General features: G+C 51.0%; 1 protein-coding gene across 8 annotated transcripts in view; it reads left to right on the top strand.

Annotated features, from left to right (window-relative positions):
• Window positions 1–13,016, top strand: part of LOC146197185 (homeobox protein cut-like) — a 725,401-nt gene that overhangs the window by 639,532 nt on the left and 72,853 nt on the right. For all 8 annotated transcript variants that reach the window (XM_084598965.1, XM_084598963.1, XM_084598964.1 and 5 more), the window contains one exon: window positions 11,273–11,405. In XM_084598965.1, coding sequence (XP_084455091.1) covers window positions 11,273–11,405 — 133 coding nt within the window. The remainder of the gene's footprint in view (window positions 1–11,272; window positions 11,406–13,016) is intronic.

Here is a 13,016-nt window from a genome sequence, read left to right as displayed (position 1 = left end):
TCACTGGTCGAAAAAAAAAAGGGGGGGGGGGGGGTGACAAAAAAAGCTGGAAGGAGAGAAGGAGTGAAATGATTCAGCACTCAGAAAATCTTGGGCTCAAGGGTCACACCCGTAACAGGGTGGAAAATGTGGCTAATTGATGCATGGTCTTGCCATATCTCTGATCCGGCTTTGCAAAGGTAGTCGTTCCTTGTCGCATTTTTATCATAATTCTGCTGTTATCCACCGTACGGGCACTCATTATAGGCTTTGGGTAAATATCGCGCGGAACGAGCAAGAGGCCATCATTCGCTCCAGCTCCAATCTTTCGCAACACATTAATTTCGTGTTTGGTGGCAGCCTGCAGTTTGAGCCCCACCGTCCAAAATAGACCTCCTTGTAATGGCTAGCGCATGACTCTTCAATGTGTGATCGGCTGACAGCTGCAGAGGTTCGTAGCCAGCGGCCAGCGATCCCTGTTGGGAACCTCGAAGGCTGCACAGCTGGCCGGGCCGGCGACGTCCGTTGCTCGTGCTGCCCGCTCATTTGCAGCCCTTCTTATTTGATCGTGCATCTATCCACCCCCTCCCCCTCTTCTCCCCTTTGCTTACTACCGCGGGCTGTTCAGGCGCGCACAGGAAAGTTCAGGGACAAGGCACTCATGCGTGCTAGGGCGAGCATTGTAGGTTTTCAGAATCCCGGGCGTCATCGGACAAGGGACAAAGGAAGGGGGGGGGGGGGGGGGGGGGAGGGGGGGGGGGGGCTTTATTGAAAAGGAGCAGCCTTTACCCGTAGCGCGTTGTTTAACTCGCCGACATTCTATTCTGCGTAGCAAAGGCACATTTGTGGGCAGTTCTTAAAGCGGTCGGTTCTATTCGCACAATTTCTCGAGGTATTTAAAATAAAAAGAAAAGTTTCTGAGCGCTTGTTCCTGTGGTTTTTTTCTCCTTTTCATCCCCGTTTGTTCGCGCTGTTTTTTTTTTGAAATTGTATCACCAACTCGCCTGCTTAGCTATCCTGTTGAAAAAGAAATAAAAAAACACCGCATGGATTGTCCCGCTGGAAATTCCTCGGTAAGAGGAGATGTTGCTTTAACCGGTTCCACTGACACTGTAGCTCCGTTTTTCGCATCTATACACACGAACCGGGTTATCTTTTTACACCCTGTCTGTGTGGACAGAGGTTCATGTCCACATTGCTTTTCTTTTTGAATCTGCAGTCCCAGTTGCTGGCGAGCTTCGGGTCGCCTCTCAGACGGCGGTCGCTAATTCGCCGAGGAAAGGAAATGGGAGTAACGCGTCGCCTCCGCTGATTGGTCGACACTGCTAACGAAACGAGCTCGCGCTCATCCCCCTCGCGTACAAGACGATGCTGTATCCCTCGCCCTTTCATGTGGCCGCAGCAGCAATAACGCTGCAACCTCCTTGGTAAATATGCACGCGCAGAAAGTTAAAAAAAAAAATGAAGTGATGCCCATGTCAGTGACAACAAGAATACAAACAAAAAAAAAAAAAAGAAAGGAAAGGAGAGGAGAGGGGTGCGAAGAAAGAGGCTCGCAATGAGGTGGATGAGGAGAGGGTGTGGAGGAAGGTGAGATCCAGAGCCCGAGTCTCGATTTACGGGCTAGACGTGAACGCGCGCGATTATCAGCGCTCTGGGCGGCGGCGTGTGGAGAAGGCATTGTGTATAATAAACACCACAGAGCTCGCTGTCGGCGGCGGCTGTGTATATGAGCGGCCGCCAGAGAGCGAGAGTCGCGGAGAATCAACCAGGGCCTCTCGCGCCGACGTCTTAATGTGTTTATGCCGAGGGGCCCCTCCGACTGTCTCGACAGCGCAGTTTACTGTCCGGTCACGTCGGAGCGGTTCGATCCAAGAGGCGCGCTAGCATCACGCGGCAGTCGGCCAAGCATGCACGATAAGCATGCGGCAGAGCGTACAGCTATGCATGCGCGGGGCTCGCAAGCCTTCGTCGTCACAGGATGCGCGCGAGCTTCACCGCCCTCCTCCTCTGCGCTTTTCTCGTTCACTCTTCTATCTCGACGACGGTGTGATGAAAGGTGTGATGGGCGGTGGTCCGCGTCAGGCACGACGCGAGAGGAACAAACCGCACTGGCTTTCGTGGGATGGACTCCAAGTTCTCAAGGCATAGTCAGAAAAATTGAGCAGAGACAGTCAGCGGAAGAGTTCCGCGCAGAAAGCGTTTTACACGGATGCTATCCCATGCTGAAAATATTTTCGGATGTTGCCGACGCTAAAAGATCTCTTGCGCTTTTCTAAAAAAAAAGAAAACTAAAATAAATATCGCGCAGCTCTTAAGGCTGAGGTTTTTAATGACGATAGCCTGATCGCCGACCGGTTTGTAAGTGGTCTTACGGTTCCTTTGTTTCGCATTTCTTTGTGAAAAACTCACTGTAATGCTGTGCCCGCTGAATCTCTGCGGCAAGTGCTAGCGCCGAGGTTACAATCACAAACGCGAGAAATTGGTAGCTGAGTTCTCTCCAGCTTAGCTAGAATGCCACGCTCAAGCACCCCGTCGCTCCCTCCTTCCTTGCTTGAAGCCTCTCGGATGCGTACGTGCAAATGGGCCGCCACAATGCGGCGCGCGCTGTGTAGCTGGGCGTTGTATCCGTTTACGAAACCTGAATCACTGCGACGCCCTCTCTGCAGTGTGAGCGCTGGCGGCATTTGTTTACAGCCCCTCAGCGTCCGCCAGGGTGCCGAGAGGCTTGCACCGGGTGGCCGAACTGGGTGTAAATATTTGCCTTCGGGCGCCCGCGCCGCACGGTAGCCCGCCCCGCGAGAGTCTAGGGCGCCCTCCGCGTGCTAGCTCAGTCTTCAGCGGCATCGCGCGCGCGTTTTAGGGTGGTCCGCGGCAGTATAACTGCTTGCGCTGTGCGAAGTGGCGGTCCCTGCTCGCCGGTGTGGGACGTGATCGCGGAGGTTGCCGCTGGGCCCGTGTTGCAAGCTGGGAAGGCAGCGGCGGATGCTTCGGGTTTCCTGGCTGTGTCAGCGAAACGCGAGTTGGCGTCCAAGGTGGCTTTGTTTTAGCACCTGGTCGGAAGTATCCACTCGAGCGAGCGCGCTCTCGCGAAACAAAGAAATCATATTTAGAAATCGTGGCTGATATTGCCATCTGTCCTTTCAACTACAGGTTGTACCTCTCGAATTAAGCTACCTTAAATATTACGTAAAGAACCAGGTGTGGCCTTGTAAAGGTGTCGTAAATTTGCACAAAAGAAAAATAACACGAAAGATTAAAAAAATATGTGAGCGTCGATAAAAAGAAAGCACCTTGCTCTTAAGCCATCTCCTATATCTCTGTGCCGTAACGTCTATTAGTTCAAACTGCTTTGGCGTACGTAAAGTCGCCCGTGGCTTTGTCACTGCCGCTGGTGGCGCTGCAACCTGGTGGTGAGTCGTTCAGTTTTGTAAATAGCCCACTCGTGAACAAGGTGCGACTCCTTTGTAACTCCTGAAGCTTTAATATCATATCGAAGGTTGACGCACGTCAATATCAGAAGTGCTGCATATATAAAACACCTTTCTCATTCCCTATCATCATCTCAGTACACTCCCGCGACAATTGGGAGTCCTATTGAAGCAAGAAGGCAAAAAACGGAGAGGAATGGTTTCGTGTTCTCATGCCATAGCCGTCCAACTGGCCGACTCACTGCTGCAGAGTTCGCTCGTGTCCCGCTTGGCATCACGTTCTTTCTGATTGTCTATCGCCCTCGCAGAGAGAGAGAGAGAGCGCGACCAATCGTTAGGGCAACACCGTCGTCGGCGCGCGGCCCGCCAAAACCAAGCCGCGTGGAGGACCATTAGAGGCGAACGTGTTCGGGGCCGAACAACGTGTCCGCCAAATTTTATGGCAGATTAGCGCGCATCAGCGATTAGCGGTTGCGCCTTGGAGGGCATGCGAAGGGCGGTTGCGGATCATTTCGATCGGTGTGCGCGCCGCTTGTTACGGCGCCTAATCGACCGCTTTGTATTCTTCCGCGGTCAGTTAATTGGGCAGCGCGCGGGCCGCTTTGGCGCGGCCAGCACTTCGAGTGACTTGTGCGTTGCCTTGTTTCGGTGGCGAACAGCGGCCGAACGGGAATGAATTAAAGGCGCGGGTGTGTAGGAATTTGATGACTCCTTTCGGCCGGACCCTGCTGTGCAGTGCAAGGCCGGCGAATTAAGGTGCCCCCGTACCTGTTCGAAACGAGACTATGCTGCGGGTGTAAGCGTGGTTTGCTTACAGGGAGCTGTAGGGCGGAGGGAAGTGAATAGAGAAGTCCTCGACACGTGCAGAGCTGGAAAGGGCAGAGCTATAGAAAAAGTCGGCAAGCTGAAGCATCAGTTGATATGAGAGCGTTGATATGCAAGCGTTCGAACCATGTCATTTCGCCGTATTGCAATGCACACTCCTATGCGCCACCATTAGAGACACAGATCGAAGTTGGTGTGGAAGATTCCCTGGCGTTTTTACCGGCGTTCGCAGTTTTGGAAGTTTTCTACCGCTTTCTGGCCGCTGTTCTGTTCAAAGAGTGCAGTTGCACCAAGCCGACAGGGATATCCATTTTTCGGCATATCTTCTCGCTATTTCGTTCGCGTCGTGCGGAACGATGCATCTGGGTGGATGGGGAACCGTCTTCTGTTGGAGAGCACTCAGTCCCACGAATTCGCGGTTCTTCGCGGAAGCAAGCTGCTGCTGCTGCTGAGTGCCGCGCCAGACAGACCCGACGCGCGTTACAAAACTTTCCACGCCGAGGAGTCGTTTCGCCAGTCTGCATGGCTACGCACGTGGTAGAGCGATCGAGAAGCGATATTCTCGTGACCCGTCTTCGGGAGACGAGGGGAGTCGCTTTTCTTCCCCGTTTTTTATTTTTTTTTTTATGTTTATGATTGTCAAGGTTTCGGTCTTTGGTTTTACCGTTGGTATTTCTCACTTGAACAGCTCTGCGCAGACCTCTCTCTCCGAGTTCCCGGCGATCCTCCCGACCTATCTGGTACACAACCCGAACCGGATACTTTTTTCGCCCCATAGATCTCCTTGTTGAAATTACGTGCCACATTATGTAGTGTTTCATTTTTTTGTTTTTTTTTTTTTGGTCCCGGCGCTCTCGATGTTTTAACAGCTCTCGTCTTTGTCGCCGCCCGTATACTGGCACGCCCGAGCGATTTCCAGAGTCTTGGTGCTCCCAAGAAGAGACACATCACGACTGCTCGGTGGGGGAGTAGGCGATGAGGGGGGGGGGGGGGGGGGGCTGGTACGGCGTTTTGTGCAATCGATACTCAAAGTTTGCGAGGAGCGCGAGAAACGATGGGCGCCTGGTCGTTTTGGCGTCGCCGGCGCCTCTGTAGTTCAACGGCGCTGCTCCGCATTTGAAAGAGGAGGGGGGCATGCAAGGCCACGCGTTTTCCCATGCGTCTGCTGAAACGCTGCCACTGTGGCTGGCTCGCGGTTAGTGGGGACAGCGGGGAAGAGCATCCCGAAACAAAAGGATGCGTGGGAGCGTCGAGGAAAGAGAAATGGGAACGATAAAGCGGCGACCCGCGTGCGGCGGAGAGCAGTGCTGCCCCTGGCGCCATAAATCTTTCACGGGAGCGCCGACGATGATCGCCGCCGAACAGCCGAATGACGACGACGATCGCCGATGGAATGGGCTCCCCCCCTCCACCTCATGGTGTTCTCCTCTTCCTCTTTATCCCGTATAGACACAGACGCACGCGCCGAGGCAGCTCTGCCTTTTTCGCATGTATGTAGGAGGAGGGAAGAGGAACAGCATCTGCGCGCCTTGTGCGGAAGCCAGCCGCGTGGTAGATGTATGACCGTCATTCCGAACTCGCCCCCCCCCCCCCCCCTTGCCACAACCGACCTCACTTTTCGTCTTGCCTCTTCAAACCGCAGAGCTGCCGCTGCGTGCATGCATGCGCGTCCGCTCATATGGCGACGGTCGACGAGCCCTTGTCTTCGCTGCTTTTGGCTTCGCTGCTTTTGGCTTTTTCGCTCGTTTGTCAGGAGATAGTCTCCTCTTCGAAGCGCTAGCGCGGCTTGCAAGGAGAGAGAGAGATAGAGACCCGTGTGGTGGTTCTGCTTTTCGGAAGAGAATCGCTCTGGGCCGTATCGGCGATGTTTCTTTCTAGTCGCCCGGAGGAATGAGGATAAAGGATGGTGGAATTCATCGATGATGCACGGGCGGACAGTGCATCTCTGTGCGTGACCACACAAGCCAAGGAGACTACCCCCCCCCCCCCCCCCCTTTCCTTGCCGCCAACTGTCCGAAAAAAAAAAAAGAAAGCGTTGCCAAATCCTAGCTTCCTCTTGCGGCATAGGGCCTCGGTGGTGAACCGCGCTTCCCATTATTGCTGCTCGATGTGGGCTTCGCTTTCGACACCGCTTTTATTTCCAATGATCGATGATAGCGTCGTTGGGAGCCGGTTTTTTTGCTTCCATCTCCAGGGGGACTTGGAAACAACGGGGCATCGTTTCCCGCCGTTTTGACGTTGCTCTGTCCGTGACGCGTAAGCAGCAACAGTCCGATTGGTAAAATGAGAACCCGCCCCTTTTAGTAAAACTGACCAGGAAATGACCTTCATATCGTTGTCATAACCTAAACGAGTTTGTCATCAAGGTCGCACCAGGTTTTCCTTTTGGCGTACACATACGATCGGAAACTTTTCAAGGACCGACAGAACGTGCCTAAAAACTGTCTGCATTTTGTACGGCCTTTGCTGAATCAGACAGTGTGCACAACCCGAAGCGAGTTGCGGTCGATGCCTCGATGCGCTGATTGGCGCCGCCTGACCGGTTGTCAAAATAGAGGCTTCAATCAAACTGGCAACAAGAAAAATGTAAGAAAAAAAAAAAACGGGGGGTCTAAACGAACGGCGCTCAAGAGACGTTAAACGAAAAGGCCATATCCAAAGTGGTTGATTGACAGACGCCCATTGATACATGCATTGAGCTCGCAGACGTTAAGTGCTCTCTACGAGGTTCTCACACAGCCTTCCACTCTGCTCTCTCTGTCTGCGTAACAGCGCTCCGCATCGTCTCAGCCCCCACTCCTCGCCTACAGGAGAAAGAGGCGCGCTTTCCCCCACATAATCCAGAGGGCGCGCGTGAACGACGTCTTATTTATTCGCGGCCATTGAGCAGTAGCAAGGGCTTCGTCGACCCGTGTGATTCGGACACAATGGCGACCCATTGACGGCGGCCCTGCCCGCGTCAACAACAATACCGGCCAAATCCCTCTGGCGAGGCGATGCCGCGCCGCAGTTGAGCCCGAGCGCCTGCTCTACTCCACTATACTCCGCAGCATCAAGATTCTCCGAGATGCGCGGACAATCTCCTACGCGGGGCGGGAAGCCTTTATGCGCCTCGGCCCGTTTCCAACGGCTTCGGAATACTTTAGCGGAGTATTCCTCTGTTTACAGTGCGCGCCAATTCGCTTTCTGGTCCTTTTCTTCTTTTCTTCTTGTTTCTTTTTTTTTTTTTTTTTAAATTCCCACGTCGGTATATACGCGAGGGCTGAAGGTGTTCGTGGAGGCTTAGGCAGCGTTCTGATCGTCCACCGTAGCCTTTCATTGTATACACTACTCCCCTCTTTTTAATCGGCTCCGATTCATACCTTATAGTTTTCGGAAGGGATTTGGGGGCATTTGCATACGGAGTGTAAGTGCGCGGTCTCGCGCGGATTCGCGCACGAAGCCGAACGTCGCCCGCATTGGTTGGGAGAATTCTATGCGGCTCCGTATAACGTTCTGGCTGCGCTGAGCATGAACGAGCACGAGTGACGTTAAACGTAACTTCCCGCGTTTCCTCATTCGTCATAAATTTCTCTTTTACATCCCTTGCTATTCGAGGGGAAAGGACTGTTTGGGTCCCATCGTTGCCGACTGGACATGCACGTTTCTTGGCATCTAGATTAAATCTTTCTTCCTCGGATTAGGTGGGGAGCGCACATTTCTCCACCGCCCATCTTACTCTTGCGTTAACACCCCTGAAAAACGTTGACGCTGCATTGTTTATTACATTCGCAGTGGTACGCACTGATAGACGAGGGAGTTGAACGACCTTTTTATATGTAATGCACGAAATAATGCTTTCGCAATAACGAACGAAAACAATACATTTTTCTAGCCATATTTCCTCGTATACATTCGTGCATCTTCGAAGAACGCCACGTTCCACGAATGCTCTGTAGCTATATAGTGATGAAGGTCATAGTTGATGGCACTCAGTGTTTTTGCTGCAGGGGAAGATTGTTTACGGATCGCTGTTGGAAGCGGTCTTATATGAAGCATATATATTTTTTGTACATTTCTGGCCTCGAAATGTGGCTATCAGTGTAGTTATGTATATTTTTCGGATGTGGGAAACATCCACACTCTCTCATTGAAACCTCCCGTACCTTGCTTGGCGTTCTAGCTTTTTTTTTTTTTCAGACGCCACCTTTCCTTTAATTTCAAAGAAAAAGAAAGTTTTTTTTTTCGCATTAATAGTACGTGCAGAAAAACAATTATTTAGTTTTGTAGCGCAAGGCACTAGATGTTAATTTTTTGGTTGGGATGTGCAAACTTTGGTGCACCGTGTCGTGATTGGTGGAAATAGCAATATCAAAATGCCGTGACTTGTCAAGTGAACACCCGAGCGATTGCGTAAATTGTTTCTATTTCGAAGGTGCACATTATTACGCTTGATTTTGTGCAAAGAAAACTAAGTCAGCGCAAGTGGTCTATACGTTGAAACGGCGGATCACATGCTGTTCCGCGAACTCTTTCGCAAAGTATTGCTTACTGCATTTGCTATTTAAAAAAAGAACACACATTATTTGCGACATGAGGTGGGCGACATTAACCTGGATTATCTGCAACTAGAAAATCACAGTATAGGTACCGCACAAGCTCACAGGAGGATGGTCAGAAGAGGGGCGGCGAAACCCCATTTTTTCTCTCTCTCTCTCTCTTTCACACACACACACACACACACACACACACACACACACACACACACACACACACACACACACACACACACACACACACACACACACACACACACACACACACACACACACACACACACACACACACACACACACACACACACACACACACACACACACACACACACACACACACACACACACACACACACACACACACACACACACACACACACACACACACACACACACACACACACACACACACACACACACACACACACACACACACACACACACACACACACACACACACACACACACACACACACACACACACACACACACACACACACACACACACACACACACACACACACACACACACACACACACACACACACACACACACACACACACACACACACACACACACACACACACACACACACACACACACACACACACACACACACACACACACACACACACACACACACACACACACACACACACACACACACACACACACACACACACACACACACACACACACACACACACACACACACACACACACACACACACACACACACACACACACACACACACACACACACACACACACGCACACACACACACACACACATACACACACACACACACACACACACACACACACACACACACACACACACACACACACACACACACACACACACACACACACACACACACACACACACACACACACACACACACACACACACACACACACACGCACGCACGCGCGCGCGCGCGCGCGCGCACAAAAAAAAGTGTGACAGATATTTCGCCTTTCTCTTCCTCTGAACCAATTATATAAAAAAAAGAAAACCTGCGAGTTATTCTTGTACATAGTTGCACACATAACGTGTCAAATGGTTAGTTAAATTATTTTAGCGAATTTTAACGTAGCGTAAACCGCTTGTCTACCCACGCGCAATGGCGACCGCGGTAACCGGTGATTGTAGATGGTATACGCTGTGGAAGTCTAAGCATCTGTCCTCAAGAGATACGTAAGCATGCGCATCGCTTTCCCTGAAGGGAAAGGAGCAACCAAACGTATTAACGCATTCTTATCAAGAATAAGAATTGGGAAGAGTTGTTTAGAAAAGAGCCTTCTTTAAGAAATCAAGATGGATAGAAAGGGTGAGGTGACATATAAGCCTCTTTGTGGCCCGAGAATCGCCGCGATCCCCGCTGTGACACGTGGGAGAACAGTTCAACGCGACATCGGCGCGCTGTTTTTTTTTTTTTTTTTTTTTTTTTTTTTCTCGCCAAGCTTTTCGCAACCGATCATCGGAGGCGCTCTGCTTTTACGTTGCGGTTGAAGCTATACGTTCGCGTCCACAGACATTGATACGAACACACACTTGGACGAGCACTCACTGAGTGCGCCTTGTCACGATTCTGGTCCGTCCAGGTCCACAAGACAATATTTATAGTCCATGGTAAAAGGCATAAAAATTCTAAGGGGCACTTTAGATCACGAAACTGGGATGAAGCCCTCCAAGTTGTCCGAAGCCCTCCACACGGCACCACTTTTTTTCACTAACCGAGCTGTATGAACGTGCCTGCGTGGCTTAGGGATGACGTGATTGCAAGGGTCTTGACAGGCTGATTCTGATATCACCGTCCACTATGAAAGGAGAGACCCGAGTTGGCAGCTCCTGCCAAACGCAATGCCAGGAAGCCCTACGTCCAGTTAGTGCTCGGCCATATCAGCTGCCAGCTACCGCCTCCCACTTAACGGAAGCGTTACGTACGGACGGACTCGATCCGCGAGTATGAGCCATAAAGTAACAGTAACAGCCGAGTAACAGCCATGCCGGCTGTTGTCCGCCATGTTTTTGATTGTGTGCCGTTGTCGGGTGTGTTGCTATTATTTGTTGTTTCTTTTTCTCAGACACTGAGAATTTCGAGGTGTGTGACAAGCATATGGGATTAGGAGGTTGGAATAGGACGTCTAATAAGTCTCAGCCGCCACCCTTTTGTTTGTAACCCATGACCGTTCACCATTTGCCTGTATACGACGTGCATTTTGGGGGTTAACTATACAGAAGCATTAGTACAGAAGGCTGTGTGTGTGTTTTGTTACGAGGCCTCGAAATTCTTTTACATCAGCCGGGATGCTGTCACGTAAGCATTAAAAAAACGCAAACCTTCCGGTTGGGTTGGGACTCAATCTTGGTTCAAGCAACATGGATGGGTTTGTTGTTTGTATGGCTCTGATGGGGAGCGGGTGCGCCTCTCAGGAGGAACCACCTGCATAGCGTTTCGTGCATGCGCTGACTGCAGCTTCTGCCTCGCACGCAGATCCCGAGCGCGGAGCGGCTGTTGGAGCTTCAGCGGCAGCTGGCAGACAAGGAGCGGGCACTGCAGGAATCCCAGTCCCAGGTCTGCCTCAAGCTACACGAGGCTGAGGACAAGATCTCACAACTCGAAAGTGGTGCGTCCGCTGGCCTGCCCTCTCTCGTATCCTCTCACCTCTGCACTTCCTTTGTTCAGCGTGGTTTGTCTTTCCCGCTTATGTTTGCCTTACAAGCGCTTGTGGAGAGATCGCCTTCTCCCTTACTAGCGATAGAACGGGGCTCGCAACATGCCTGGAATTGAAGAGAACGTGCAGGGCTTGCATTGTCGTTAATGCGGTAGTATTAGAAGCAGCATCGGGAAGAATGTGCGTCATTGGTCGGAAAAAATTCCCAGGGCCAGAAATGACTCCACTAAGCTGATAGTGACGTTCGCCAGACTGGAATCGACAACTATGAGAGTCGATGTATTCTCATTTCGTCCAAGTCGCCACCCCTATATAGCCACATTCGAGGAAACACGTGAACACGAGCTAGATGACCCGAATACACGTCTAGCTGTCTGCAGACGTCGTGTCGGTCTCAACTAGCACAACCATGACAGAATGACACATAACTGGAAGTAAAGAAATCAACAGCTTCTAATGCTATCGCATTGCCGACTCACAATGTAATTTGATGCCTCTGAGATTTGTTTTTATTCAAGTTTCCATTCGATTTTATGGAGCTGTTTGTTTATTCGTATCTTCCTTCTCCTTTCCTTCGTCTTTGGTTGAGAAAACTTGCAGAGTTGCAAATGTATGGAAACAGCGCTGTGTGTGATCGTTCGCTTGTCCGGAACAACGCGCTTAACTCCGCGAGGCACAAGCAGCCCAGTGCAGCCCGTGAGCGCGCCACCCGCCTTCTCCTCCCTGCTTGTCTTTCGCGACAGCTGTCTGCGCCTGCGACTTTGGTAAGTCTGGGGCCTGCGTCCCCAGGGTCTCCTCGAAATAACAATGAGTCAGATCCACACTCTTTCCCCGTCCAAGGCTCGCCTCGCCTCTTTTATGTCGGCGCCTCTTTTAAAATCCGCAATCGTCGATGTCGCGCCTCTGACTTGTCGCTGTGCTGACATACCGTCCGGGGGTGCGCGAAAAAGCGTCTTGAAAAACAAATTGCGCGTTTCTGAGGTACCTTGCTCTGAGGCCGAGATAAGAAAGAGGTGTCGGGTAGGCACTATAGCGGTTAGCGGACCTCTTACGCTTGTCGCTTGCCGTGTTTTTTGTGGGAAGCGCGGTATCCTCACCCAGGGTCTATGCCGATGCCCTCTTGTGAACTGCGTATTGCTGGATGGACTGGAACGTTAGACTTATGAAAAAAAAAAATACATAGCAACAGACGTATGCCTGTCACTTAACAGCTCTTTTTGTGACTAACTTCTGTGCTGGAAACAATCACTTCGAATGAAGGCGAGAAAAAAAAAAAGCTAGAACAAAAGGATAGATTTGATACAAAAATGTACTCTGCGAAGGAGCAAGTTGCTACTACTACACGAGGTTGCGTAGCCTCTCCGAGTGCTTTCATTGTCACATCCAACTTAGCCATGCAATACATGACTCCTGAAAGTCGGATAAATACTCAATATCAAGGCTTTGCGTCCAGTGAAAGTGGCAAGCTGTTTAATTAGCGGTCTTTGATCGCTTGGTTAGTTTATTGGCTTGGTTTGCATCCAGAACGCGTGCGACAGTGCGAAATTACGTAATTTTATTCAT

The sequence above is a fragment of the Amblyomma maculatum genome, chromosome 3 (assembly GCF_055883805.1).
Source record: "Amblyomma maculatum isolate TAMU_Amacu chromosome 3, ASM5588380v1, whole genome shotgun sequence".
NCBI classification, from domain to species: Eukaryota; Metazoa; Arthropoda; class Arachnida; order Ixodida; family Ixodidae; genus Amblyomma; species Amblyomma maculatum.
The sequence above is the reverse complement of the archived record's forward strand: the minus strand, read 5'-3'. Positions and strand labels throughout refer to the sequence as shown.